This window comes from Aptenodytes forsteri, unplaced genomic scaffold, assembly GCF_000699145.1.
Source record: "Aptenodytes forsteri isolate BGI_AS27 unplaced genomic scaffold, ASM69914v1 Scaffold2, whole genome shotgun sequence".
Taxonomy (NCBI): domain Eukaryota; kingdom Metazoa; phylum Chordata; class Aves; order Sphenisciformes; family Spheniscidae; genus Aptenodytes; species Aptenodytes forsteri.
This window is the reverse complement of record NW_008795695.1, coordinates 12,018,473-12,045,751: the sequence shown is the minus strand read 5'-3', so window position 1 is coordinate 12,045,751 and position 27,279 is coordinate 12,018,473. Positions and strand designations below refer to the sequence as shown.

The following is a 27,279-nucleotide window of genomic DNA, read 5'->3' as shown; positions in this document are numbered from 1 at the left end:
GTGGGGCGTCCCGCCAGGCCGTGCCGGGGCGGGCGAGGGCTCTCCCTGCCCGGGGCGAGGAGCGGCTGGAGGGACACCGGCACTTGCTCCAAAGATATATGGGGGTGCCGTGAGCACGGTGCTGACAGCACCTGCTGGTGTGTTACTGCCCCTCCATGTGCCTCTCTGTGTGTGTATATATGTATGCGTATATATATATGTGTGTGTGTAGATATGCGTGTGTGTGTATATACGTATGTTTGGTTGCTGCTTGGCAGGAATTTGTAGTAAGGGGCCGGCCAGAGGCGCAGTGTGGGAGCAGGGAAGGATGGGGAGGAGAGCCGTGACCCCCGCGGCTCCTGGCAGGGGCTTGCGCTGCCGATAACATTGTTCGGGCGTGGGGAGGAGGCAACAATGGAAACTTCCTGCCTTGGGCGCCGGCTTGGGGCCTGCGGCCAGTCCTTCGGCAAATAACTCCCGGAGCCGGGCTTCCTTCGTGTTGTCTTAGGCTGTGCTGAACCCCTGTGTGTGTCAGTGTAATGCTGAGGGCTAGCTTCCTCCAGACCGCCACGGGATGGTGGGCTTCTCAGTTTTTCATTACTTTGCTTTTAAGCCGGGTCAGATAAATGCACAAAACGTGGCATCCCTTCTCATCCTATCCTACCTTTCTTGCGAAGGGCGCAGCGTGTCATCCCGCTCGGTGGTTTGTAATGGTATGCCTGGGTCTAAAAGGTGAGGAGCTTAGGTGAGGCCCTGGCAACCTAATTCCCTGGTCCTGTGGACTGAACCCTTGCCGTGTCAGTGGAAAATGCTGAGGCTAAACTGTCTAAGAAGCGGCGTGTACCCAGGTCTCCGAATTTGTGTGAAGCCCTCTCCCTAGGTCTAGGAGGTTCATTTCCCGGTGGCTGCAGCATGCTTTCTTCTTACTTGCCAGAGAGCAGGCTGGGGGAGAAGGAAAAGTGGGGCAACGCGTGTGTGTGAAAGATAAGGACAGCAGTTTAACACTTTCCAGACATCACCCTAAGTTAGGGCAGTGGAAAGAAAATACTTTGTCTGCCCTCTCAAATTGCACGGTGTAGTTCAGAAGAGCATGGGTTGTGCTAAGAAACGAAGGTTTGCCTTGCGCTTGTGGAAGAGGAGAGCCCAGACAGCTTGGGCATAGGTGCTAGAAACTGAAAGTAACTAGAAACAAGAGGCAGCTTCCTGTCCCTGGCCAGAGACTAAAGCCACTTTGACAGGGGCACGCACACCCTCCTACCCGGGAGAGCAGCTGGAGCCATCTCTTGCGATGAGTTCACTGCCTGGCACTGCAGCGTGGCGTGGCTCCCGCTGTCAGCCTCCCAAAACAATGTCAGCGGCGCACTGCTAATGAAATTCCTGCATGCAAAACAACCTCGGGTGACGAGGGAAGCGGCGCTGACTGCTCAGTGTGGGTAGCAGGTGGAGAATGCAAGTGCTGATGTCTCTGAAAGTATGACCTCACTGCCAAAACAGGTATACGCTGTCTTCTCCTTGCTGTCTATGTGAAGACTGAGTAGCTGTCATCACCGCCTGCCGTCACACACGAGGAAGGACTGGGGAGGGGAAGGCTTCTTTCCTCACCTCTGCAAGATGATATTTGGGTTTTCTTAGTTTTGGCATAGCCTCGTGCAGCCGTATTATTAGGCAAAACTAAAAACGCCCTTTGAAACTACAGCACTGATTAATCCTTACTCAAGAAGAACAGTTTAACTGAACTCTGCTCCTGCTCATGGGCTTCGCTCTGCACTATGCTGCGTACCTTGATATTCTGCTACAGAGAAAGATGAGTTATGATTAGGCCCATAGTTTTGTCCTAAGTATAGGTTTTCAGGCTCTACCCTGTATTACATAGTGAGGTGTCGTGCAATTAATATGTACAAGTTTTGACATACATTTGCAATTCTGTCTCCGGTTCTTCCAGGAACTTCACCGACAGTGTATTTTTATCACTTGTTTTCAAGCGATGGGTTTGTCACCTAACAATGCTGCTTCTTTTTTCTTTCTTAGGATTCACAGTTGCTTACGTTTGAGGAAGATGACCCACCAGAACCACTTGAGCTAGCAGTTAAACAAGTTGTTAGTGTTGTAAAGTCAGCTCAAGAGAAGGTAAACTTCAGTTTTGTTTTATTTCAGTGTACTTCTGGGCAGGAAATGCTAACTTTTCTTATTAGCATCAGTGGGAGTTTTATTTGTCAATACTTCTGTACCTTTGACCTAAGTTTGTCGAGGCTGGTAAGAGGCTGCTTCTCTAATGAACCTGTGCAAACTCTTCCCATTGATTCACTTCTTTTGCAAGTCATGAGCAGAATGTGCTCCAGGGCTTCTACCGAATGAACAATAACCAGGGTTATGCCAAGTTTATAGATGTGCCTTCAATGAACTTGTACAGCAGCCCTCTTCCCCCACCATCGGTACGATGGTTCCCCATCCTATTGCTGAAGCGTGGGGTGGGGAATTCATGAAGAAGGAAAGGGACGCTTCTCCTCTGGGACAGGAAAACATCTTTGTCTGCCTCTTGCTGTTTGCGTGGCTGATTACAGGTTTGCTTCGTAAGTCAGAGCCGGGTAGGGATCAGTGGAACAGCTGCAAAGTCCTGAGGGTGAAGTCTTGACTCTACTGAATTCTGTATTCAGTGAGGAGGGAATGGTCTCTTTCTTCCTCTCCCACCCCCACCCCACATACTGAGAAGTGATTTTCCCGGTGCTTAGTGCATACAAAATTAAAATAAGGCAGAATGTGGCTCTTAGAACAGGGTGAAAATGTATGTATGCTTATTAGCAATGATAGCTTCTGCATTTTCATCCTAGTGACTGTAACTACTATTCACATCTGAACTGGTGCTCAGCTTTAGGCACCTGCATCAAATTAGCCTAATGCTGTTCTTGTTTTGCTTTGTTATTTTGGTTTGCTTATCTGATTTAGATGTTAAGCAGCTCTACTGTGATTCCTTTGAAAACTATGCATGCTTATCTGCCTGATACACAACTTATAGGCACACCCTGACTGGTGGCAGCTGGGGATTGCCAACGTGTAAAGTTGTCTGTGCACTTGTTCTCTCTCTTTTTTTTCCCTTTTTTTTTCTTTTTTTAAATTTTTTTTCCTTTCCCCCTATCAGGGATCCCTGTGCCAGCAGTGGGACTAGAGAGACTGGAGTTGGTAGGGCTGTAGAGTTGGCACTAGCGTTACTCTGTGCCACTGGAAGATACCACAATGGGAAATTGGAAGGTAGAGGGGACTGCTAGGTCTAAAAGTGGCGTGCTGTATAATGTGTGAAGCCAGCAACTGAGGGAGAGCTGCTACAAATAAAAGCTAGCGACTAACAGCACAAAAACCAGGTGTCTTGCAGTGCAGTGTCTAAAACGCTGCTGGAAGGTGGGCAGGGCTGCAAATGTGTTTGCATGGGAGGTGGCCAGGAGGTTTGGGTCTGCTGGCTGCCCTTGGCCAGCGTCAAAGTTCAGCAGGGGTGCATGGGACCAGCTTTGTGCTCAGAGCACTGTGCCCATGGCTGGACCACAATGAGAGCAGCGTCTCAAGGCTAAAACCCACTTTCATCTTGCCTGTGTGCCAGAACCAAGGCACAACGCTGCAGTCCTAGATTTCCCTGAAGTCATGTTGTACCACTGGGAACATCTCTGCTGCAGTCCTCAGTTAACTTCTGTGTTGTTTAACTGTAGATTCTGACTGCCGTAGCAGCGAGGTAAGTTAGCGCCTGCGGTGCCCTGTGGGCACCTTAACCTGCTGTGGTTAAGCTTGGGCAGCAGAAGGTGGCGAGTGCTGGCTCCACGACAGCCTAAGCCCGGGGAACTGCTGGCTGCTGTAGGGCTGTTCTCTTGCTCTCTTCTACCTGTGGCTTTGCAATCCGGCACCCTCCCTTGTGCAGTCTCTGGTCCTTGTCTGACCTTGGGTTGAGCCATTTCAATATGTTAATCAAGCTGTTACACTGCAGCCAGCAATCTAATGTGGTTTCGCAGCAGCTTAAACCAATATAAACACATTTTAAAATGCATTGGATTAAAACAGGTTTGCTTACGTAAACTGGGTTGTTCTCAACTGTCCCAAAACCCATTTCCATAATCTTGTGCACAGCTGCTGGAAAAACTTCTCTGAATTATTCTTACTCCTTGAGTTAAGGTACAACCTGAGTATTTATTTGGATTTCAGTGTATAATAACCTTAGAATGGCACTCTGGTAGCTACTTTCCCTCCTTCCTTAAATGAATACCTTTCTCTAAACACCTCAGGAGTTCTCAGATACAGTAATTGTCTCTCTTACATATTCCTCAGGTAATAACAAGGGTCCAAAGGGGGTTTTTTGTGGTGCTTTCTTTCCCGCCCCGCTCTTCAAACTCTTAATCTGTGCATATGACATTGAAATACCTCTCTGTGGCTTGTCCAGACTCAAACTTCTGATACATGTTTGTAACTCACTACTGGTGTGACTGGCTCTGAATGTAGTTTGTGACCATATGCTACATGTTTATCAATGTTGTAGCACCCTGCAGAGCTCTGCACTTGCCTGAGGCATCAGCTGGCACAAGACTGTTCTCCTGCAACTGGTTCAACATGCTGCTTTACTTGTGATCTGTATGGCAAGAGCATATAGGTGCCTTGGTTCAGTGGCCAGGTCTTGATTTATTGCATGTCGTTTTAAATATGTATTTGACCTTGCATCAGAGAGGTTGTGGTCATCAAAGGAAGCGGAGGATTGAGGGTGAGAGATCAAAATAGCAGTAAACATGGGATGTGTAATATCTTAATGCAGCTGTATGCTGATAGAGCCCTGCGGTATGTCTTTTGTGGTGGGTGGTCCTCTGTCCTCTTGAATGCTGGGCCATGAAGCACAGCCAGGTGATGAGCATTCCTGGTGCTGGGAGCAAGCCTCCTGCCTGGGAAGGCTCACATGCAGTCTTGCTCTGAAACAATACGGGTTTGACAGTCAGACTGTAATTATTATATTACTGCTGACAGCTCTGTTTATGACCAGGACACATGCTGACATGTGCAGTCCATAGGTATATACATACTGTCCTTGCCTTGAAGAAGCTGAAAGTTGTAAAACTGGTACATGCTCCACAGTACAGTGCTGCCGACACGGTTGGGGAAGCTGCTGGTTGTGAGCTTGGCCAAAGCTGTTGTGATAGGGACAGAGCTGCTCTGTGGCTGAAGGTTACACCACACTACTTCTTGACAATGCTTCTATTTATACGTTGCCTTCACTCCAGTTTCGGATCAGAGCCTAAATATATAGAATGAAGTGGCCTGTTTCCATTGTGTGGTGTTGGTTGTTTTGTCTTAATAAAGTAAACATTAGCAATATTCTTAGCTAGTTCTGCCAGCCTTTCCATTACTGCAGTCTATTTCCAGAGGCTTTGAACTTCACAACAACAACAAAAAAGGCAACAAAAAAGATGATTCTCTTGATGGGGACTTGGCACAGAGGGTTTAGACGGAGCAGACTAAAACAGAAGTCTCCCTTCTTTTCCTGCTTCGTGCTTAAATAGAAATAAAATGCCCTCAGAGTGCCATTCCTTTAATGAGTGATAATAAGTTGCTATACAGGGAATGACTGGGATCACAGCAGGCAACAGCAAATATGAAAGCTTCATGTTAATTTTTGTGTGATGAATCTTGCTGGGGGAAATGGTGAAGAGAAAGGAGGACTGTTTTGCTGGCTTGTGAGAGGTCCTGTTTTCCCATGAGCTGTGCAGCATGCCCAAAAAGGTCTTACTCTCCCACACGCCTGTCGTAGCTTCATCTTGGTATCGCTTCATTTGCAGCCACCCTGCTATGAGCTGGCAGCCTGCATTCGTGCCGCGCTGGGGCGTTGGGGCTTCCAGTTCCACTTGCTTTGAAGCAGGTAGAGACATTGTGTAGCAAAGGCTGTTTTCTGCTCCAGGAAAGACTGGTTTCTCATCGTCACCGCTACAGTACTAACCTGGAATCATTCCTAGTTACATACATGTGTTTATTTCTGATTATTTTTGGTGGGGTGAACTGCCCTGACCATCATGTGCAGTTCCTATTGTCTTTTAACTCCCTGTTTTGCTTGAAAAACTGTCCCAGAGCTTTGCTGCTTTAATGACTGGGGTTTTTTTACAAGCCTAAGTGGAATCATGGCCCATGCAGCTTTTTTGCTTTTTTTTTTTTAGTTTCTGTATTAATATAATCCTTTATAGAATCATAGAATCATTAAGGTTGGAAAAGACCTCTAAGATCATCGAGTCCAACCGTCAACCCAACACCACCATGCCCACTAAACCATGTCCCTAAGCGCCTCATCTACACGTCTTCTAAATACCTCCAGGGGTGGGGACTCAACCACTTCCCTGGGCAGCCTGTTCCAATGTTTAACCACTCTTTCAGTAAAGAAATTTTTCCTCATGTCCAATCTAAACCTCCCCTGGCACAACTTGAGGCCATTATCCTTAATGTATTTACTTTTCTTCCATGGTGCTTGCTGTCAATAAATATATCGTGAAGGAATTATATTTCCTTCCAGCCTTTGTTTACCTTGGCTAAATAAGTTGTTACTTAAGTCTCCTCTCATGATGTTGTCCTGCCTCATAAGTCACTCCTGTGCGCTCATTCTCTGCAGCAGCTCCAGTTAAATCCATTTTCTTAAACTTGATGGGTGAAGTGACACACAGCACTGCAGGTGAGGTCTTAGCATGCAAGGAGATTACTGCTTTGCGTCTCTGAAAGTACTTTCTTGATGCATTTTAGGCTTCCAATCTGCCTTTCCCATGGTTGCTTCACACTGTGACTGACTTGATGCATCCAGTTCTCTCTTCCTTTGGTGTTCTCCCAGTGATAAGCTGCCCTTTGTAGGAGTAGTATTTGTTAATTCTCATACACGCATGCTCTGTATTTTTAACTGCATTGCCCTTCTAGTCTTCAAGGTTTTTCAGCTTTTCTGTGTGATGTCCTGATCTTTCGTTATATTGCTGCTTCCCAGCTTGCTTTCCTGAGCATCATGCTTTCTTTCAGATTTCTCCTGAGGAATTTTGGACGTTAACTATGCAATAGGGTCAGTGCCTGACAGGCTCTGTTGTAACTTGCTTCCAGCTTTCACTTCCCTGCTCACTGTACTGTCCTCTCCCTTTCAGACGCATCCCCGTTCACCTTAACATGGGAATGATGGAGTACATGCTTAATTACCAGTGGGGTGACCCTACTAAAATAGGCCAGACAAAATAATAGATCTAACCTACTTAAGAACTGAGTGTCTTGTTGAAGGAAGACATCGGGGTGGGGATTTGTTTGCTTCAGTGGAGATAATACTGGTTTTGGCACTGTCAGGACACCTGCCTGTCTTCCAGCTGCTACTGCAGATGTGTGTAGGCCTCCTATAGGCTTGTGTCACATCTGCCAGCTCGGTGCAGGGGTCAGGGATGCCTTGGCACCCCAACGGCACGATGTGCCTGTGTCTCCGCAACTGAATCTCTTTCCAAGCTACTGTAGCGCAAACTGGCAAACCTCTCCTGCAGTTTATAGTCTTCTGTTGGTCTCCGTGTCTTCAGCTATGCTGTCTCTCACTTGGTTTGTAAAGACTTGTGTGTTGGTGAGGCCAAACTAGCAAGTCTATTTCTGGTATTTATTTATTTTCCCCCTTCTTAACTCTAACTACTGCTTCCTGTCCTCGCGCCATTTGATACTCACTTGATAGGCGGGTTGAAAATTCTTCCTGTCCTGTCTCCTTGTACTCCCTGCTTGTTTGTTTTATCCCCGCTCCCCTTTTTTCCACTTTTTGAATTTGTATGTCGGTCTCAAAGGAGTGGATAAATTCACGTTTTATCAGTTTCTGCTTTGTTTCTGTTGCTGACGTGGTAACTCTCTCTCTCCTACACTTATTCTGTCACTCACCCTGCCTTCACTCTGGTGTTTATCATCGTTTTGGAAAACTGTTCCGGGGTTGTCTCATTATATTTGCAGGCAAATTTGCTTTGATACTGGCTTCTAAAAATCCGTCCCTAGCTGTGCTTAGGTTAGACGTTGCATTTGTCGTCTTTTCTTCAGTTTGTCTGTGTCACTTGGTAAACTGCTTGGGTAAAGAGGAAATGGTGAAGAAGCTACAGAAACCCCCTCGAGAAGTTAATGCATAGGCTCTGGTAACCAAGGAAGATCGTGTAATTCTTCTTCTAAACAGCTGAGTGTTACGACTATCAAAAGGCAGAAGTTTCTGAACGGGAAATTTTTTTATGGTGAGGTTTTAAGCTGAGCACACGAACTGTGTGGCCATTGACAAGATAAGTTTTCCATGCCAAAAAAAGAACCTTCTCCTTCTCAGAGTAGTACTCCAAAACAAACATGGGAAATTGTGGGTGTCCTGAATCTAATGGTGTACTGGTCCCTACAGTTGAGATCAAGGCAGTTTTCACTGTGTGGTTGCCTCATGGTATATACTCATTTTCTTGTGCAAACTGTTAAAGGTTTTTATTGCTTGCTTGCTACTGAGTAACCTTGAGTAACCTGCTATTTCTGGAAATAAATATCAAGTACTGTAAAACTGATTTCCTTCCAGAGAAAAAGCAATCGAGGCCTGTAATGCTGAGAGTTCTACGCGCGCACGTGATGCAGTCGCGCGCACGTGATGCAGTCGGGGCCTGGGGAAGGTGAAGAATACCTTCCCCCGCAGGGCTGTCAGAACTTCCCCCTGAAGTCACAGCCCTTCACCCTCTGCTTGGCCATGGGAGGGGACATGCTGCCTCATGTGGAGAGGGGAGGGAGGACAACTGTCCCGGAGGAGTAATGAAAAGGCCACGTGTAACACACAAATTGCTGTGGTGCCGGTGCCAAAACTGAAACTTCCCAAGGTGAGAGGACACCACGTGTGAGGAGCAGAGGCGCTCCGGTTCTCCTTGAGATGAAGCATCTTCTTCTGCTGCTTCAGGAAGGAAAGAAACTGAAATTTTGCAGCTCTGTCCAGAAGAACCGCAAAGGGAAAAAGTCAAGATATAGAGAGGGAGGGCAAAGCAGGGGGAAGGGCTTTAATAGCTGTGGGTACACAAGTTTGGACACTTGAGTTTCTCAGAAAAATATTTGTCTTATTCCAGCTGTAGTGCTTTTTCAGTCTCCTTCGTTCTTGCAGTTGTTTATCTGAAAGAGAATTTTTTTGGGGATAATTGTACTAACAATTTTAGATATGTATAAGCAAGGTGTGTTACAGCATCTGCAGCTCACTGGAGCTGGGTGCCAGTGTCAGGCAGACAGGGAACGGAGCCCAGCCAGGTCGGGGCGTCTTGCCACGGCAGGTCACCCACATCGTGGGCTAGTGTGGTCAGGGATGGAGGCAGGTGAGGGGCAAGGCTGGAGGGTGTTGAGGAGATAGGAAGAATAACCCAGGCATGGGGGTGATCAAGCGCTAGGAGTCAGCTGAGTGTGGGGAGGGATGTCAGAGGGCTGAGGAGGAGTGGGGGCACAGCCTTGCCGGTGAAGGCACCTGAGGAAGGGCTGGGAACCCGTTCCATGGGAAACCCCCAAAGTGTATGGAGAGACCTTGGCTGGTGACGGGGTGTTTGTGCTGGGGGAGGCTAGAGCTACAGAGGTGCTGGAGGGAGAAAATACCTTGGTCCTGCTGGTAGAAGGGTCCTGGTTTCTTTGTGCTGCTACTTCACCTCACCCTATTTCTGATAATTTAGGTGGTCTTGCTTGTCCAGATGTAAGATAACAAAAGAGATTTGGAGTGTGACCTCTCTGGGAGTCCAGAATTAGCCAGCCACAGCTGCTGTGCAGTGGTGCAAGGGCTTAATTTTTAAAGAGCAGTTTGTTATAAAAATGTCAGGTTTTCTAGACTCTAAACCACAAAGTGTTGATGACTGGGGATGTCCCTGGTAAGGAGGGGTGGGAGAGAGAGATGAAGATAAATGAAGTTGAAGAGCAACTCCCTTCCCATCAGTCCAGGTGCTACTGTTTTCTTGTGAACATCTATCCTTCCTCTTTCTCTTCCCTGTTGACCAGAAAGGGGTGCTTTGCCTGACCCTCCCTTCTCCTGCTCTTCATCTGTGCAGAGAAAATGAATTTGAGGAAGCAGGTTGGATGGGGGCATGGAGGAAGAGGAGCGTTGCACAGGAAGCTTCAGTATTTTTCTTCATGTGACTGTTCTGGGGAAAACGGCCTACATATTTCTGCTCTGGTCTATCAAAATCATCCGCTACACTTCTAAAGGAATGTCACTTAAAAAGGGAAGCAGCAGTTGCGGTGTCTTTAATCAACTTCTCACCACTTACGGCAGCATCTTAGATGAAAACAGAATCGCTTTCTCTTCAAATTCTATCCCAGAATTCTACTTCTTTCAGTATTCTGACTCCATAATCCATCCTGCTCCCAGAACAAAGGGATTCACCTGATATAAAGACATATTATTTTCCATTAACAAACATGGAACTACTTCATTTTCTGAATGGATTAAAAACTAACAGACCTCTGTACCTGAAGACCACAGTTATTTTATTAAAAGTGAGGGGAGAAGGGGAGTAGGACTTGGTAGATGTCTTTGGCAGAAAATAAATTAATCAAGGAGACTAAACTCCTAAACTAAAGGTACAAATATAAAAAAAGTGGATTTAGCATCTCTTGACAAGGTGTGGAAAGAAGAGTGAAAGTTCCACCACCTGCAATATCTGTTTCCATCCTTTACTTAGAAGTAAACACGGTTAAGAAAAAAGTGGAACATGAAGTCATCTGTCAGCTCTCCTGCCACACTTTTTTTTTTAAGCAGTAATCAACTGCGTACCTGGCAACCTTGGCTCTTAGACATTCAGAAATTCCAGATGAATGGCTCTGCATCACACGTGCAGCAAGTCCAACCTGTTTGAATGCACTGAAATTCCTATGCATGTGTGGATGAAGTGTGCATGGATGATAAAGCCCAGCATTTAGGACATGCAAGTGTCAGCAGCTTTTGCATCAGACCTGTCCTTTTCCCTCCTCTGCCCTCGAAAAAGAGGGAAGAACCTATTCATTTTTGAAGTCTTTAAAGAGCGACCATGCCAATCCATCGTCGTGAATGAAAGGAGTGATTCTGTTTCTGTGTTTCAACTCAACTACAAGTAAAATAAGCAGTTAGGCTCTTTGGTCTTGTTAGCTATTAAAAATGCTTTAAAATCCTTTATGTTTTATCATAATAGTGGGTGTTCTTGTTGATTATATGGGATTAAGGGTCAGAAATCACTTTTGAAGGGGTTTAGGCTTTAGGGAAGGGGAGAGGTGAGGGAAACTGATTTGTTCACTTATAAACTATAATTTGCAGAAGACAAACCTGAAAAGGCAAATCTTGTTGCTTGTGGGTGTGGTTGGGATTTTTATTTGTCAAGTCCACCCCCTCCCCCCACTCCTTTGTAATTAAGTCTCTATCTTAATGGATGTGCTCTGAAGCCCTTGATAATGCTCTGGTGCTTCGTAAAATGTATGCTATAGAGCCCAGGGAGATGAAATATATTTAAGGAGAGACTGATAAGGGTCTTCCAGAAGGTACATGATTAATTTTAAAGCCTTCAGCTTCAATCCAGTGCCCATAAGTGAAGCAATAAATGCACAAACATAATTTAATAGCATACGTGCAGAGTTTCCATCAAACAAATCTTGCAGCGAATTATTTGTCTGCGCATTGCATTAACCTGGTTAACTTTGCCTGAGTCAATCTAAGGAGGGTTCGGCTCTCCTTTCCAGCAGTGGAGCTGTGGGGACAGTAACCACAGAGGGACAGTGACAAGCAGCTGTCTTTAACCAGCAGAGCTGTTTGCAAAGTGGGCTTCTCTCTCTGGCGTAATGAGTGATTTCTGACTTCTGTCTCTCGGGTTTTCCTGTGCCGCCAGGCACTTTCTGCACGCTCTGGGAATTTTGCATGGCAGCTCCAGCACCTCAGTCAGTTTGCAGAGGAGAGGGAGGAAAAAACATTCAGTGTTTGTAAACTCAGTGTGATAACAAGTTAAATTACTGCTCATAAAAGTGAGGGAGTGTACTCAATGAAGTCTACTGCAGTCAAGTGGCATTCAAACTTTTCCCAGACATTTAGCTTTGTCACCAAATTTCAGGGCCTTTCTTGGTTTGGTCAAGGACTTGAAAAAACTTTGAAAGGCTCCTGCCCCTTCCCACCCCACTGGGAACTGGAATTACTCAGACAAAATCCTCTTCTGCAGTAGCAGGGTTATGCCAAAGTTTCATGTTTGTAGGATACCACTAAACCAAATATTGTTTGGTAAAACCAGCTGCCCTATGGTAGGCTACTTAGTTCGGAGCAGAATAGGAAGAAGAACAAACATCTTTGTCTCCCTCATGCAAAATTATGATCTTTGAGCTTTTCGTATATAGATATGTGAAACACAAAGGAGTCTTTGTCAGGTGAGGAGTTACTTTTGTATTGGATAACAATACAAAAGAAATTTTGGAAAATACCAGAATTTCCAGGTACTAAATTCTATGTCCAGAAGCGAACACTTGAACTATGGTTTTTAGAAGTGAATGTACAGAAGGAGGTAGGGATGTTAATGAAATTGCTTAGAAATCTCCCACCTACGGAATTTAGCATAATTCTGGTAGCTTAAAGTACTTCCTTTTCTTAGTTCCTTTCTTGCCTTCACCAAACCTTCTTCTGAAGACTAATTTGTTTTTCCCTTCCTTTGTCTCCCCGCCACCCCCTTTCATTTCTTTAGGTGGTTTCTTGTAACGTTGTGGGGGATTCCGTTAAATTTGTTGTCACTGTCTCACGTACTTCGCCCGTGGCTGGAGAAGGTCAGTCGTACAGCGTGAAGTTGTCTCCACTTCACCTGCAGGTAAAGTGTTAAGTGTTTTCTCTCTCTTTTTCCTTTTGTTACCTCTCATTTTGCAGCTGAGCTGAACCTCCTGTTTGCAAAATGCATACAAACTCATGTTAATTCCGGTAAAACATTTGATAATATTACAGTTTCCGTCTGGGGCAAGTGATAAATTCATAAATTAAGCCACCTGTTTAGGAGACTGTGGATAAATAACACGTTGGGTAGACTACTCAGATGTATAGAACAACAATACCCTTTTTTGACTGGCATGCACTCTCAAAGCTTAAGTAACTTCTGCCTTCTTAGACTGTCACTTTGAATTTATTTACTCAGAAACTCGTATCATTCTTCTTTTGGCGAGCCTTAGTGTGGAGCTTGACCTACAATTTCTTTACAAGACACCAGAACACCCTCCAGTAACTGCTTTCCTATCCACAGATTCAGCTCTATGTGAAAGACAAAGGAGAAGATGTCAAAGTTGAGTGGTTCCTCATTAACGCCAATGAAACCAACTTTGAAATCCAGCCAACAGTACAGGAGGTCAGTCAGTAAGTTTTATTTGTTGTAATGGTAGAGAAGATGGGTCTCCATCCCTTCGGTGTAAAACCCAGTGTAATGCTTTAGGTTAGCAGTAGAAGTGTCTAGAGCTAAGGTATCAGGTGGGGCTGGAAGACCTGAAACAAAAATGCCCGTTCCTTTCTGCTGGCTGCCTTTGGTGGAAGCGTGGAGCAGTTACCTGTCAGCAGTGCTGTCTTGAACTGCTTAAGTGACATCTGCCATGGCTCATCCATCAAAACCCTACATCTCTGAAATCTAGGAGCATTTCTCAAGATTACTGAAGCATTAAGATAAATCAAGTCTGTACTTGACAGACAAATGACTTGGCAAACATTTTTCATCCAAATTCAAAGGTGTGAAAAATGTCTGTTCCTAAATACCTTCTCTCAGAGCACTTCTAAAATAACAAAAAAAAACCAATTGTAATGATATACCCATCAAAGTAATTACAAAGTTGCCCCTTCCTTAACTTAAATAAATTTTGAAATCTGGCAACAATAGTTCAGAAACAGCTCTGAAAAAAATACAATTATTTAAGGAAACTATGGGTCATCTAAAAATATCTTGATGCTTTTGAAATTGCACCTTATCTTAGTGTATAAACACTGATTCATTGGGGTTTTTTTATTGGGACATCCCCTGAAAGAGTTTCTTCATGGCTGAGGCTTTCTTCTGCCTTTGACCCTTCACAATTATATTTTTCTTGGCACAAACGTGGTGACTTAAGCCTTTCTTACAACAGTGGGTGAACACTTGCTTGTGTTTTGTGAAGTTGGTTTTGTGACTGAAGGCCTCGTTAAAAAATAGGTTTATTGTATACTAGAGCTGCTTCTAAAGACCTGTACTGAGTGACCTAGAATCATAATAATTTATTGCCACAGTTTTTGTACACAAAAATGTGAAACTCATAACTAAAGACAGACAAGTCTTTTGAAGTGTGTTTTAATGTAGATTTTACTGTGCGTGCATAGCAGTGTAAATGACCTTCACGTGTTGGGGTGGCATGCTGATTATCCACATATTGAACAGTCATTAAGTGCTTACTGGCAAATGCAGATGACTCTGGTACAGTCACTGGACTTCACAACCTGCTTTTTGAGAGATGCCCGAGTCCAGAGTTGAAAAGGAGTTGTAACTTGCTGTGCTTTGCCTGCATTTTTGAAATGAGCCTGTTAAGTTCTTAATAGCTAAGGGCTTTATTTCCACTTTGAAGTTTCTATTAGCACTTAGGGAAGAGGGGAGGCAATAAACAAAGAGCTAAAAGCTGTGAGCAACCTACACCTCGGAAATTGCTTCAGCTCCTAAACTTAAATGTCAGCTTTTGTGTCTTGTTTTTTTCCTCTTTTGGAAGCAATATTGTATGTACAAATAAATACCTTTAAGTGCTTGTGATTATCTACACAGTGGTTTTGTCATCAGTCAGACAAGGTGGATATAATAACAACCTATTTTCTGTTTATAATAGCTGGGTGAACCCGAGTTGTGTTTGGCAACCTGGCTGACTGGCAGGGCTTGGGTTTGCACGCGGTTGTGCTACTGTGACTTCATGTGGTGGTGTGCCCCAAGCTGGCCACGGTAGCTGGCTGTACGTCCCTAGCCCATGTCAAACCCCCAGTAAAACGTGTTGTCTTAAGCCTTTTTGGTTGGCAGTTAAGCCATTATGCCTTGCCTTGTGGAGGGTGTCGTGATGGAGCGTTACTTCCCAAGTAAGGATGGCTAAAAATGAGGTTGGGCTGACAGGAGGCTCCTCAACCAAACCACTTTCCAAATAACTGTGGAAACATCAGAAAATACCTATGGTAGAAGTCCAATGACTATTGTTGCTGTTGTTACCATTAAATAACAAATGTCAGATTAGGTTGATGGCAAAACGAGGGGCAGCTGGGATTTTACAATTTGACGGTGTTCTTCATCAAACAGTGGTTGGGTAAGGGCAGGGGAGGAAATTACCTCCAAAACAGTGAAAACTAACCACAATTTGTCTGCTTATTTAAATAACATAAGTAATGAAATTACTGAAACTGAGGCTTTAGACAGCCTAATTTACTTTAATACTTTTTTAAAGTAGAAGAGTATTATCTGCAAGTTGCAGAAATGTGCCACTGCCTCTTTCCTTGGCAGTTGTTTGAGGGAGCACGGTGTGAACAAAGCAGAGTTTCTGTGGGACTGGTCGATGCTGTTGTACATTTTGAACCGTAGCGATCTGTCATCAAAGGGCAGTTAGGTAAGAAGGCAGTGAAACAGGATTTCTGTACACAACATTCCTGGGATTTTTTTCGAAACACCCTAAATGTTTCTGTAACACTTGGGTAATTGGGAAAGGGCTGTTACTCCAAATCTGTTTGACCTGTTGTGCAAGCTGCAAGCATACCTTTAGGAGTGCAGAAGTCATTGCACGATCATTCTCCTACACCTAAGAAAGGATCGAGGCTTTTGAAACAACAGATCGCCTCTCCTTCCGAGAGCTCTCCGTAACAGAGGAGCATGGTGCAGGGTGTCCAGGGTGGCAGAGCAAAGCCTGTGCTCTGCCGCATTCGCAGAGATGCGGTTGTTTGAGGCTTGAGCTGTTACTGCCTTGCGGCTTCGTTGTGCTGCTTGGCTGCACCAGCGTGGGTCAGGTAGTGCTGAAAGCTGGTGGTGCGCAGCCACAGTGTTATCAAAGCAATCTACCAGGATTAGGCCTTCAGCCCCCCACTTGATCTCCCTGCTGGTGCAAATTGGGTGTCCTTGTCATCAGTGCGCCTTGTCTTTGCAGCAGGGCCTTGTTTGTTGGCCATGGCACGCCGGTTGTAGGCATGCTCCTGTCAGCCAGCAGCATGCAGAAGGGTACCTTTTTTCTGCTTTGTGTGATTATTGCATTCTCCAGCTATTCTGTATCTGCATCTGTAAATCAGTTCCCTTTCTTTTAAAGTCTTGTTCTGTAATATTAAAGTCTCTCAGGTGTGGTATCAGGTGAGAAAGGATGGATGAGTCCTCTGTTGTTTAGGTCAGATCTTTGTCTCCTACTTCAATCTTTTCTTTAGAAAAGAAACCTCACTGAGATTTCTCCTGTGCTACCTTCAGAGCAGTTGGGTATCAGACTGCCCTTTCTGTGACAGCTTAATGTAAAAACCCACTCCCTGTAGGCAACTGAGCAGAAGAGACTTTCTGAGGAGTGTGACATGGGAAGCAGGCTTCTCCAGGAGAACAGGGAGGGCAGGGGCGGCTCACCGTCTTCATACACCTTACAATTAATTGTGTGAAGCTACGTGTGGAAGCAAAATCTGTGGTCTGTTCTGATCCCTCGGAGATAGTGGTGCTAAGTGCAGATTGCCATGAGATTTTTGAATGGACAAATGTACGAGTCAGTCCCCCAGAGCAGCATGACTGTCCATACAGTGCACTTTTCAGCAAGGTTGAAGACCTCCAAGAGATACTATAATATTTTTTTCAGTGCAGCACAGGATTAGCTGCTTCTCAGCTGTTGCAAGCCAGCGTAACTCCCATTGAATCAGTGGAACAGTGCCAATCTGCTTATCTGATAACCTGATCTGTGCTCTCAATGGGGTGCAAAGCAGTAAAAAAACTTTAAAACACCATCATAAGATATAAACTGTTAATGAAACTTCTGTTTTTGTGGCTAATAGCTGTGCCTTCCTAACTCTCAGAACAGCATGTGACTTTTTCAGTGTCTATTTCTAGTTTTCCTTTAATGCATAATATAGAAATTTAAGCAATTATTTGCATGATCTCTTGTTACATTTTGTTGTTGGCAACAGAAACCATGTCTCTCTCTGTCAAAGTTAATGTTCAATAGCTTCGGTGGTTTAGATATACCAAATTAATTTTTGCTTTGACTTCTTTCTTCTGCGTTTTGAGAAGCATGATTGTTTGTTTCCTCTTAGGGACAGACAGCAGGGACATGTGCAATATCTGAAACGCTCAGAGATGTTTTGAAGAACCTCTTTAGCTCAGTTTCTCCATCTGTAGTGTTGAGTACCAGGCCTACAGATATAAAGGAGGTTCAGGTAAGTCTTATTCCTACCTAAATCTTTTGAGAAGTGTCCTTCTGCTTAGTGTTTTTATTATACATTCATGACTCACAAATGAGTAAGTTTAACACCGTTCGGTGATCAGAAACAACTGGAACGCATTCTTTAAAACAACATAGCCTTTGGCAGTGAAGGCTTTGTGATCATAACTCCCGTGTGGCTACCTGTTGGTGTTATACCCTGTTGCATGTCTGCTTCCCTATGTCGATGTGACAGAAGTTAAAGGTATTTTGTATTTGCATGTGTGCGATCCCTCTTGTTCTGCTTGCTTTTCACAGAATGTACAGAACATAAGCCTTCTCCCTCAGGGCACTAGTCCGCCTAAACCTCCAAGGGCTCATGAACTCAAACTGCTGGTAAAGAACATCGCAGTAAACCTAACTGATCACAGTGCTGCAGGTAACGTATCCCATGCGATGCTGCTCATTTTCAAACAGGGTTGGGATTTTTTTCCTTTCGGCTGAAATCATTTGGAAGTTCTGGGTTACAACCTTCTCTCAAAAGAAGATGTAAGAAATTGCTGTACTCTGAGAAACAGACTTAGTCATGCTTGTAGAAAACTGTGTATGTTTTGGTTTATTTAAGTATTTAAACATCTTGATCTTCTTGTACACAAATCCATCATTGTTGAAAACAAATTGAAATGAGCATATTTATAAAGTTGGTTGATTATTTTCTGGATTTTAGTTTTAATTTCTAAAAGTTATCACTTTGAGTGTACCCAGGATGAGGGGCTCAATCCAACTCTCCATTAACTGCTAGCAATGACACTGGTTTGGTTCAGTATTACCTTATTTTTACAGCTGCTTTTCTTTACTTTTGAGCAATTTGCTGATTTATCTAAAACTCTTCTCCTCTATGTAAACTCTCCTCAAAAGTGGTGTTTTGTTATTGGGGATTTTTTCCCCCTAATAAAGTACCTCTGCGGGTAGGGGAGGGAGTACCTCTTGCAAGCGGAGAATGAAGCCAAAAAGGAGGTCACTGCCTAGTGAAGTTGCACTGTTGGTTTTGGAAAGAAGCACCAAGCCCATCTAGCAAGTATTAAGACTTCTTCAAGTGCACCTGCATCACTGATTGAGGCAAAGCAAGCATATTTCAGATTTTGTCAGTGGAAATACAAATTTGAGGCTCTGTTATTTATGGTCACTAACAATTCCGTCACTGTCTTTTTAATGGAAGCTTGTGGCTGCTAAATTGGGCAAGGCACTAGTTTTGGATAAATACATCCTACTTGCTATACTCCTTTTCTCAGTTAGAGGTAATAGGTTTGCTAATTTGCTAATGCTACTTTGCTCATCCTGGTTGGAAGTGATTCCCCTGTAACTTTCTGCAGACTTTTTTAAAAACAAATTATTTTTATAGCAGTTCTGGAACTTTTCGCAGCGAAATGTCCTATATAAAATAAAACTGTGCTGGAAACTGTAAATTGCAGGAAAACCTCATTCAGAATTTGTTATTACTCTACAATTTTGTAGTGCAAACTAAGCTTTTCAAAAGAGCAGATTTTTGGCCGCCTTTAAAACTCATGAGATGAGATACCTTTACGTGCATACAGTGCATGCAACAGAGGATTCATCTTACGGGAAGCCTCTCTGCCCCCTCCCTGAAAATGCGAGGAAGAGGGGACAATTAATGTGCTCTACTTTGGGAACCCAGATATTGAGAGGCAAAATCACCATTTGCTCTTCTAAAAGGAGATGGAGGGAATTTTGCTGGTTCCCTAGCAACTCTGGGAGTGTAAACGCTTTGGAACCGAGTATGAGAAATAAAGCTTCTTAGTGGGGTTTAGCTGGTACACTCGAAATCCAGTGGAAGTACTGCACAGCTGGGAAGACGCTAGCTTCTGAACGTAGCTTGCTGCCTTTTAATTATTGTTCCCTTCGCTTTTCCTGGCCTTGTCTTGCAGCAATAATTAATTATCCTGTTGCAACTCTGAAACTCAATAAGAGTGTGCAATATTGCAGGCTAACTTGCATCGATACATAGAGGGAGGGGCGGTTTGTCTGTCTTGATCATTATCATCATCAACCATGGGTGCTAACATGGTTTACCAGGAGCTTGTGGCTTTCCTGTAGATAAGTTAGTTCAACTGCTGAGTAACCAGTAGCAGAACTGGCCTCTGCTTATGGTCTGTGCCCATTTTTATCTCCTTAGTTTGTGTATGTAAACAAAGATTATCCTAGATTTAGTACTATATGGTGCACAGTGTATCATCTAGGGCAAAAGTTGATTTCTGCTGTTAAGGAAAAAATTGTTAGTTGTGTACACCAGGTTGTGTGAGGCAGAAATGTGGAAATACCCTGTTCCATATCAGTCGGTCAGTGGCTCCAGTGTAATTTCTGGCAGAGCTATACAGGTGTTTCTGTCCTGGGCTGCTGAGCTCCGCTGGCAGCAAGAGCAGGCTGCAGAGACATATGGCTGGGTTAACAGAAAACCTCCCCAGGTTCATTAACTCAGCCTCAGCGTGCTGTGAAAGCAGCTAAACTACTTACTCCAGGGTTAGCTTGGAACCCAAATAAGCTGCGTGTACATAGTGCTTTGCCTCCTCTAATAACCTTGCCAGGCCCACACTGCTTCTGTGCCTCAGATAGGGCTCATCCACAGCTCCGATGCACCACCAGAGGACTACTGAGGGTTGATGATAGTAAATATAAACCTAGATTCTGCTGGAGAACTGGAGGCGGCATATCTTTTGTTTGCTTTGCACACAGTCCATACTGAGCTTTTTGCTGCTTTCCTTGATATTTTAGAACCCTGGGACTGAAATGATTTCTGATGCTGTGAAAGCCATACAAAAGAAATTGTTTTAAGAGTAACACATTGTGCAAACTATTTCCCCTTGGAGCAGCAATGTAACTACTCTAATTTGCCAATTTGCCACGCTATCAAATTCCAAGATCAAGGTAGAGATAATTCTGCACCAGTACTCTAAAATGCCGTGGACTTGTTACAAACCGCAGTCCACAAAGCCATTGTTAATTAACACTGCTGTCATCATTCACTTGCTAGCAGAAGCAGCTTGCTTTGATGTCCAAAGAAACCACTGTGACTGTGGCCAGTAGGAACATTGAAAACTTCTGTTTTTTTTTAAAGCAGCTGAAAACAACTTTACTCACTCCTCCCCTCGCACCCACACCGCCATCTCCCTGCTGTTCATTCTGTCTCCCCATCCTTTTTGATCTTTTTATGCCTGCATTTTTTTGCTTCATGCCAGAATTTAAATTGGGTCATCGTGTTTCACACTCTGTAGAACTGTGCATAGGACAATGGTGACCCAATCTTGATCATCGCCATTAATGTAGGTGGTATACAAACCGGGAAGGAATTTATTCTGCGGGTGGGTGAGGAAGTCTTTCCAATAGTCTATTCAAAAGCACAGTATGTAAGGAAGGGGGTTCTTCGCTTTCTTTTGAGTAAGCGTGCCTCCTGGGGATGGAATATTAATAACTGGATATTGATTTTTCTTGCCCTTACAGGCAGCACAAACCTTGTGTGTATAGTTCAGTTGAATGACCCTATGCAGAAGTTTTCCAGCTCTGTAGCCAAAAATGCTGCAAATCCCTTTTGGACGGAAGAGTTTATCTTGTAAGTAACTTACCTAATGAGAATACTTTTATAGTAAAGCATCTTTTTTGACTTAAACTGTGTGAGGTTTTTGAGGGAAGAACGGCATTTTGAAATACGTCCAGTCGGGTGGCCTCAGAAATTCAGGGTATCTAATTACACGCTGCATGGATATGAGATCAAATAGGTCTCTAGATCTTCCCTGGTAGATATCTGATTCTAGTAAATGACAGCAGTAACAGGCATAATAAATCACCCTGTTCTTTCATATGGTGCCAAAAAAAGTGTTAGCAAGGTTTTGAAGTTACTACTTTGAAAACTGCATTTGAGGAAATCTGATGTCTCTCCCTTCCCTCCCCTGAGTGGGAAATGTAAATGTGCAAAAAAATTGACCATCTAAAACAATGGTGGCTATGATTAAAAAGGGAGTGTAAAACTAACCATTTTTTTTTCTGTAGAACAAAAATAGGACTTTTGGGCAGCCTGCATGGTATTCTGTGATTCACACAGCTTCCGTAAATAAGGTCAAAAGTGAGCAGTTCTAAAACTATTTTCATTTCCACTTTCTAGCAGCAGAGCAGAAATATCTGGTAGCTTCTGTATTGTACGAGTTGAGGAAGGGGAGTCACTGATGGCGGTCTGGGTCAAAGGGATGTTTCTCTAGTGGCTTTAAACACACTCACAGGCAGGCAGAAGCAGCTTCCCAGGGGAATGGGGTAGAGATGCTGCCGTGCAACATACTGCAGATACTGCTTTCTTTTTTTTCTACCGGATTATTAATGTGAGAGGCACTTCATGCACAGTGGAGTCTCTCTGGTTCTTTCTGTAGCTTTCGTCTCCCATCTCAGTTCCATTTCTCTCTCTCTATAAAAATACATATTTCAGAGAGTAGTATTTCAGTTGGTTTTGTGTGATGTTTTTCTTCACTGTCTAGTCACAGCCTGGCATCCACTGTATCTCTTCCTTCTCTTGCAAAGCAGAGGCTTAGCTTACAAGGAACTGAGCGTATATTCAGACCTGTGCCTGTCCATGCCGAGTGCTCTCTTCCTCAAGGAGCTGTGTGCACTTCTGCGTGCTTGTCCTCAACTTGAAGGGGGAGTGAGCGTGCAATGCACAGATCTTTTCCTGCCTCCTCATCGCGGTCTGCTGAACTGCGCCTGTGAATGTTATGGGAGCGGGCACTGCAGAAACAGGAGAACTGAGGGGAAAAGAGACAGGGGCTGCTTGATTTGGAGGAAGGCGCCAGGATTGGTCATCACAAGTTGTACAGGACTTGGAGAACATCAGACCCCTCTGAGAGTGTGTAGGGGATGGGAGAGATTAGAAGTCACTATAGTCAGCAAAGAAAAATTGATGTTGTAGAATAACACTGAAAGGCCTCACCTTTTTATGTGGTCTGATGGAGGTGTGCGCAACTGCTTCTCATCCTGCTGTCAAGTGGAAAACCAGACAGGAAACTCTCTTCCTTCAGACACGCACAGTCCAACGACTTTTGAAGTCTGATTTTAGTTATGAGGACCTACAGTTTTTGTGGAAAGCCACAGATCAGACAACATTCTTCTGTGACAGTGTGCTGCGTTGCCGTCAAGACTTAAGGATTAACGTGATGCGATTTCTTCTCCACAATAAGAAGGGGGAAAAATGCACTTCTGTAGCAGCTTTCTATTCTAGAGTATCTCAGAGTGCTTCAGCCACTAGGTCTGTGAATCACTTCAGCCATCCTTAGGTAGAACAGCATCCATGCTCGGTGTTGCAGAGCAGACATGTTCCCAGTGATTTCGGACAGGAAATTTGTCAGAATAATACCCTTTCCAACTGAAAGTGCAGAGAGAGGGCAGTCAGGATGTGATTAAGTTGACTGGAATTTTGCCTTGATGCTAGGGATAATGCTGGGTTTTCCATGGCGTTGGCTGCTTTTCAGAAGTGCCTGAGGTAAGCTTGGGGACTTTTACAGATGAGTGATCAGGATTTGGCTGCATACCTTCTTTCAAGTTCACATCTCCCCCCCCCCTTTCTTTCTTCAAAAGCAAAAATAGCCACCAGTCTGAAGACCAGTGTACTGACCACCATGTCAGGCTCTGCTTTAGCTTCGTGGGAAAAGCAGCAATAGTACCATCAAGGTGCTTCCTTTCAAGTGTTGGAGGTGCAGAAGGGGATGGGAGTGGCAGGGAAAAGCTTAAAATCGGCTGCATAGATGATGTCCCAGAGCATCTAATGGAGGTGGGATGCCTGCAACCAAGATCACACTGTTCTGAAATGGAGGCATAAAAATAAAATACATACATATGTGCCCCTAAGGTTTTTGGCAGAACACCTGCTGAGAAGGTTATAAAATCAAGTTTTGCTGGAAGGTTCCTCAGTAGGTACCCAGTTTGCTTCACTGTTTCAATTAGAGGAGAGGTTTTGTATCTATTGTCTAGTCCATCTTATGAAGTACTGCACATGCCAGTAATTCTGCTACTACTTCACGTTGGTTCTGTCACACAGAAACTAGTTCTTGTTATCTTGCAACATCCTTGAGTCTTATTTTGGAAAAGTAATACTGACTCTTCTCACATAAGACTGTAACTACTTTTATTTACTTGCATCTATCCTGCTTTTGCAGGACACTTTCCTGCTTTGACAGGATACCCCACAGCTTTGAATGGGTTGTTGATTGGACCTGTTCCAGCACCTTGACTTACAAGTTTGATCCTGCAGGAAAAAATAGCTTCTTAGTGCTGTGGTGTAGCAGTTGGATTAGGGACCAACATCAGCTTGAAGGGCAGTGTTTGTCAACTACTGGGGAGAAGAAAAGCCTCTGAAATTTTAGGCAACCAAACTTCTGCAACAGTGCTGGAGAGAAGCAAGCCAAGTTTTTCTGACTATGATCCCTTTAGTCAGTCTTACCTGAGGTCAAAAAGACGCCACGCACGTGGCGTACCCAGCAGCCTGGCAGTGCTGCCACGTAGTGCTGCCTGCCTCGGTTAGCAAGTTGTACTGCTTGGCTTAGTGCGGGCCAAGAAAAGTTAGGGTGTTGGCAACCAGAACAGGAAAGGGGAAAACCTAAGTGGGAAGGAAAATCTGCTTGCCTGCGAAGACCTAACATAGTTTCATTTACTTCACAGTGAACTAAGTGCCAAATCAAAAGCATTGCAACTGCAAATAGTAGAAGATGGAAAGTTGGATAGTAAGTATTAAAACTGAATTATTTTGCATGATCAGCTCATAAGCATTGCTAAATGTTGACATAAGTCCTCTTTTAGTTCTACCCGGCTGTATAGCCATATAAGAAACTCTCAGATTTCTGAACCTGCATTAAAGCGTAGATGTCTTATGCTGACTTGTCCTGATTTTGAAATCGGGTATGCCTTAAGCATGGCTCTAGGCAGCCCTGGGGGGAAGAACAGCTGTGGAAGGGAGATCAGCTGAAAATAGCCAGCCAAACTTGTACAAAACAGAAAGCTTGGGGAAAATTTATAACTTAAGTTTGTGTTTTTAAACTCCATAATCCTGTCCTTAAATTCATGTCCTAGAGTTGAAATCCGTGGAAAATCACGGAGTTCCTGAGCAACACTGATTGACCTGGGTTAAGTGCTGTCTATGTACACCGTTACTTCCATCAGTAATCACGGACAGAAGAGAGAATACACTGTTCATGTGTCTCTGTCCTCCTCAGAGTTACGGTTACAGAGAAGCCTTGAGTTTTTTTCTAGACTGTCAACATCCTGAGTCTCCATCTGCTGATAGCCTAATTTTTCAGCCTTCTAAACTTTTAACAGATCCACTGTGAGCAATTTTTGGTTTCAAGTTAAGCTTTCCAGGTCTTTCTGTGGCTGAAGGGGAATCATGGGTGTTAATCCTAAATCCTTCCTTTTCAAGCCCCAGAGGCTGCCTAGCAATTTTCAGGTATAAAACACACTAATTCTGATTATGTTGGATTAAATATAAAGCATGGGGGCTGAAACTTTTTTACTACTTGATTCTATTGTTGCAGTCTGCAAGTAGCCTTCAATGGCAAGAAGACCCCTCCACTGAACTATTGCATTTGGTTTATTTGGAGAAGCATTACCTTCCTAGTGGGGGTAAGGGGTGGGTGGGTGCTGAGACCAGAGAGCATGTTGAGGTGTTTGTGTGAGCTTTGTAAACTTGCTCCAAGTACTTCATTACTTGGGCTTTACTGAAGTGACGACACAACATCATAAATTCTTCTCCGATATGTTGCATGTTCTTTTGCTGATACAGAGTTTTCTTGTAGCTAGAAATAGTAACTGTATTTCACCTCTGGGATCCATGTGCTTTTTCCTTCTTATGTCAGGTTTCAGGTGTAAAACAAACAAAAAAGCAGCATTACTTTTTGACACTCAGCTATTTCTCTGTGTTTTAGTACTGTCAGTTATATTCAACTTAGTTCAGGAAAAAGTTATAAGTATTGGCCAAAGCTTTTCATACCCAGTGATTAAAAAAAAGTGCTTTTACTCATGGTTTTTTGTGATAGTGGATGAAGGCTTGGCCCATAATTTATTAGGTAATAAAATTTTATCTAAGTCACGGTTAATAAGTAATATAGACAAGTGGACTATGTTTGATTTTTGGTTTTGGGTTACTGTATTTATTTTTAATAATCTAGATATACAAAGTCGTGCAGTACCTTGCACTCTGTGATTATTTGGGGGATTAGGAAGTCAAAGTTAGGCAAATGCTTTAAAAAATTTCTCTGACGTGGATGCTGGTTATTATTTTTAACAAAAAAATGGGATCTGTATACAGTCAGCAAATGTATATTGTTTCTTGCATAAAGTTTAGTCTTGCCTGTACCTGTGCATTTTTAGTAGTGGGTTTTTCAAACAATACCAGTAACTTTCCACGTCCTACTGAGACTGTAACTACCAACCTGGTTTCTTGAAGAAAAAAGTCCCAGTTGATTGCACTGGCAATCATCTTTCTTCCCCCCATACTGTCTTAGCTGTTCTTCTTGAGAAATTTGAATAGAAAACTCATATTAGTAAGGAGAGAGATGAGTAATGTGAATATAATTTATATCTCTATTTGTCTTTGAATTCCGCAGAAAGCTAGGATTTCATCCCTGAAATTGTGCAGTAATTTTACTGATAGTTTGCTCCAGTCTGGTGTAGCTAATAAAGTAAGGGGACGAACAAGAGAACTGCTGAACTTGCACTAAAGATCAAATTAAGAAAAAATATCATTAATGATGCACCAGTTTACCAGGAATCCAGAGTATTCTCTGAAATGAAACATTAGGTGTTTCCTTTTCCCCTAAACGTTCTGCATATACAGGGAAAAATAATGGCCAGAAAGAGTGGCAAATAAGTAATGTTTCATGTCTCCATTCTTCTATGCTGCACAGTATTAGGCCAGGCTGAGGAATAGTCATAAAATGGAAAGCAAGCTGTGAAAACTGCCATGTTTCTGCCTCGTGGTGTAGAACCAGTTCTTGCAATTAGCTGCCTGTGTTCTTCCTCCGCCTTTCCCATCTTCTCACCCTTAAACGTACTGACAGCTCGGATGCGCGCTGATTTTGTTGATTTTATGTCTTCTAGGACCTTTGTCTGCAAAGGTGACTGTACCTCTAGACTTGTTCAGGAAACAACCTTCTGGACAGCAAAGCTTTGCACTGAACAGCAGGGCCAGTGAGAGCAGCTCAGAGCCGGGGCCCGGGCTGGGATCCATTAGTGCAGAGGTACTACTGCGTTTGGATGGTTTGACAGTGGACTTTTTACTTCGGGAAGTACTTGCGACTGCTCATCTTGTGCTTTGGACTATCGCTCGCAGCACAGTGCCATTTGTGGCCGAGTTAGAGTAGCGCATTCAGATTGCATGGTAACACTTCACATGGTATTTGTGTCTATCAAAAGAATTAGCTGTTTGGCTCTTGAACGGTAGTAAAAACGTTAAAGAAGTACTAGCTGGAAATGTTAGTGTCCTTCTTACCTGACTGTGCTTCTAAGGTGACTTTTTTTTGTCTTCCTAGTTCTTTTTTATAGAACCCAATGAATTAAAGACGTGGCAAGTCTCTTCTCCAGTGCCAGCCACTAAGATAGAAAAGGATCGCACTGTGATGCCCTGTGGGACTGTGGTCACTACTGTAACTGCTGTGAAAACCAAACCTCGTCTAGAAGGGAGATCATCTCCACTGAGCACAGGTAAGGAAGTCCACTTCTTTGGGTTCACTCTTAGGGTTATCCGTGGGGACCAGGAGAAGGGTGGAGGGGAGTGGGATGTAAGGAAAGGCGCTGTTGTCCAGACTTCTCTGATGTGTTGGGGGGGGCATTGTTTGTATTCTTCAGAATCAGGTTTTTAATTTTGTTGTGGTTTAACCCAGCAGGCAGCTAAACGCCGCACAGCCGTTCGCCCACTCCCCCCCCCCGCCC

General features: G+C 43.8%; 1 protein-coding gene across 1 annotated transcript in view; it reads left to right on the top strand.

The window, feature by feature from the left end:
• The window catches only part of C2CD2 (C2 calcium dependent domain containing 2), a 45,460-nt gene that overhangs the window by 1,877 nt on the left and 16,304 nt on the right, over positions 1-27,279 (top strand). Inside the window, exons 2-10 of the mRNA XM_009283097.1 lie at positions 2,008-2,106; positions 12,651-12,770; positions 13,194-13,295; positions 17,198-17,320; positions 17,623-17,743; positions 20,821-20,929; positions 24,016-24,077; positions 26,449-26,588; positions 26,880-27,051. Coding sequence (XP_009281372.1) covers positions 2,008-2,106; positions 12,651-12,770; positions 13,194-13,295; positions 17,198-17,320; positions 17,623-17,743; positions 20,821-20,929; positions 24,016-24,077; positions 26,449-26,588; positions 26,880-27,051 — 1,048 coding nt within the window. The remainder of the gene's footprint in view (positions 1-2,007; positions 2,107-12,650; positions 12,771-13,193; positions 13,296-17,197; positions 17,321-17,622; positions 17,744-20,820; positions 20,930-24,015; positions 24,078-26,448; positions 26,589-26,879; positions 27,052-27,279) is intronic.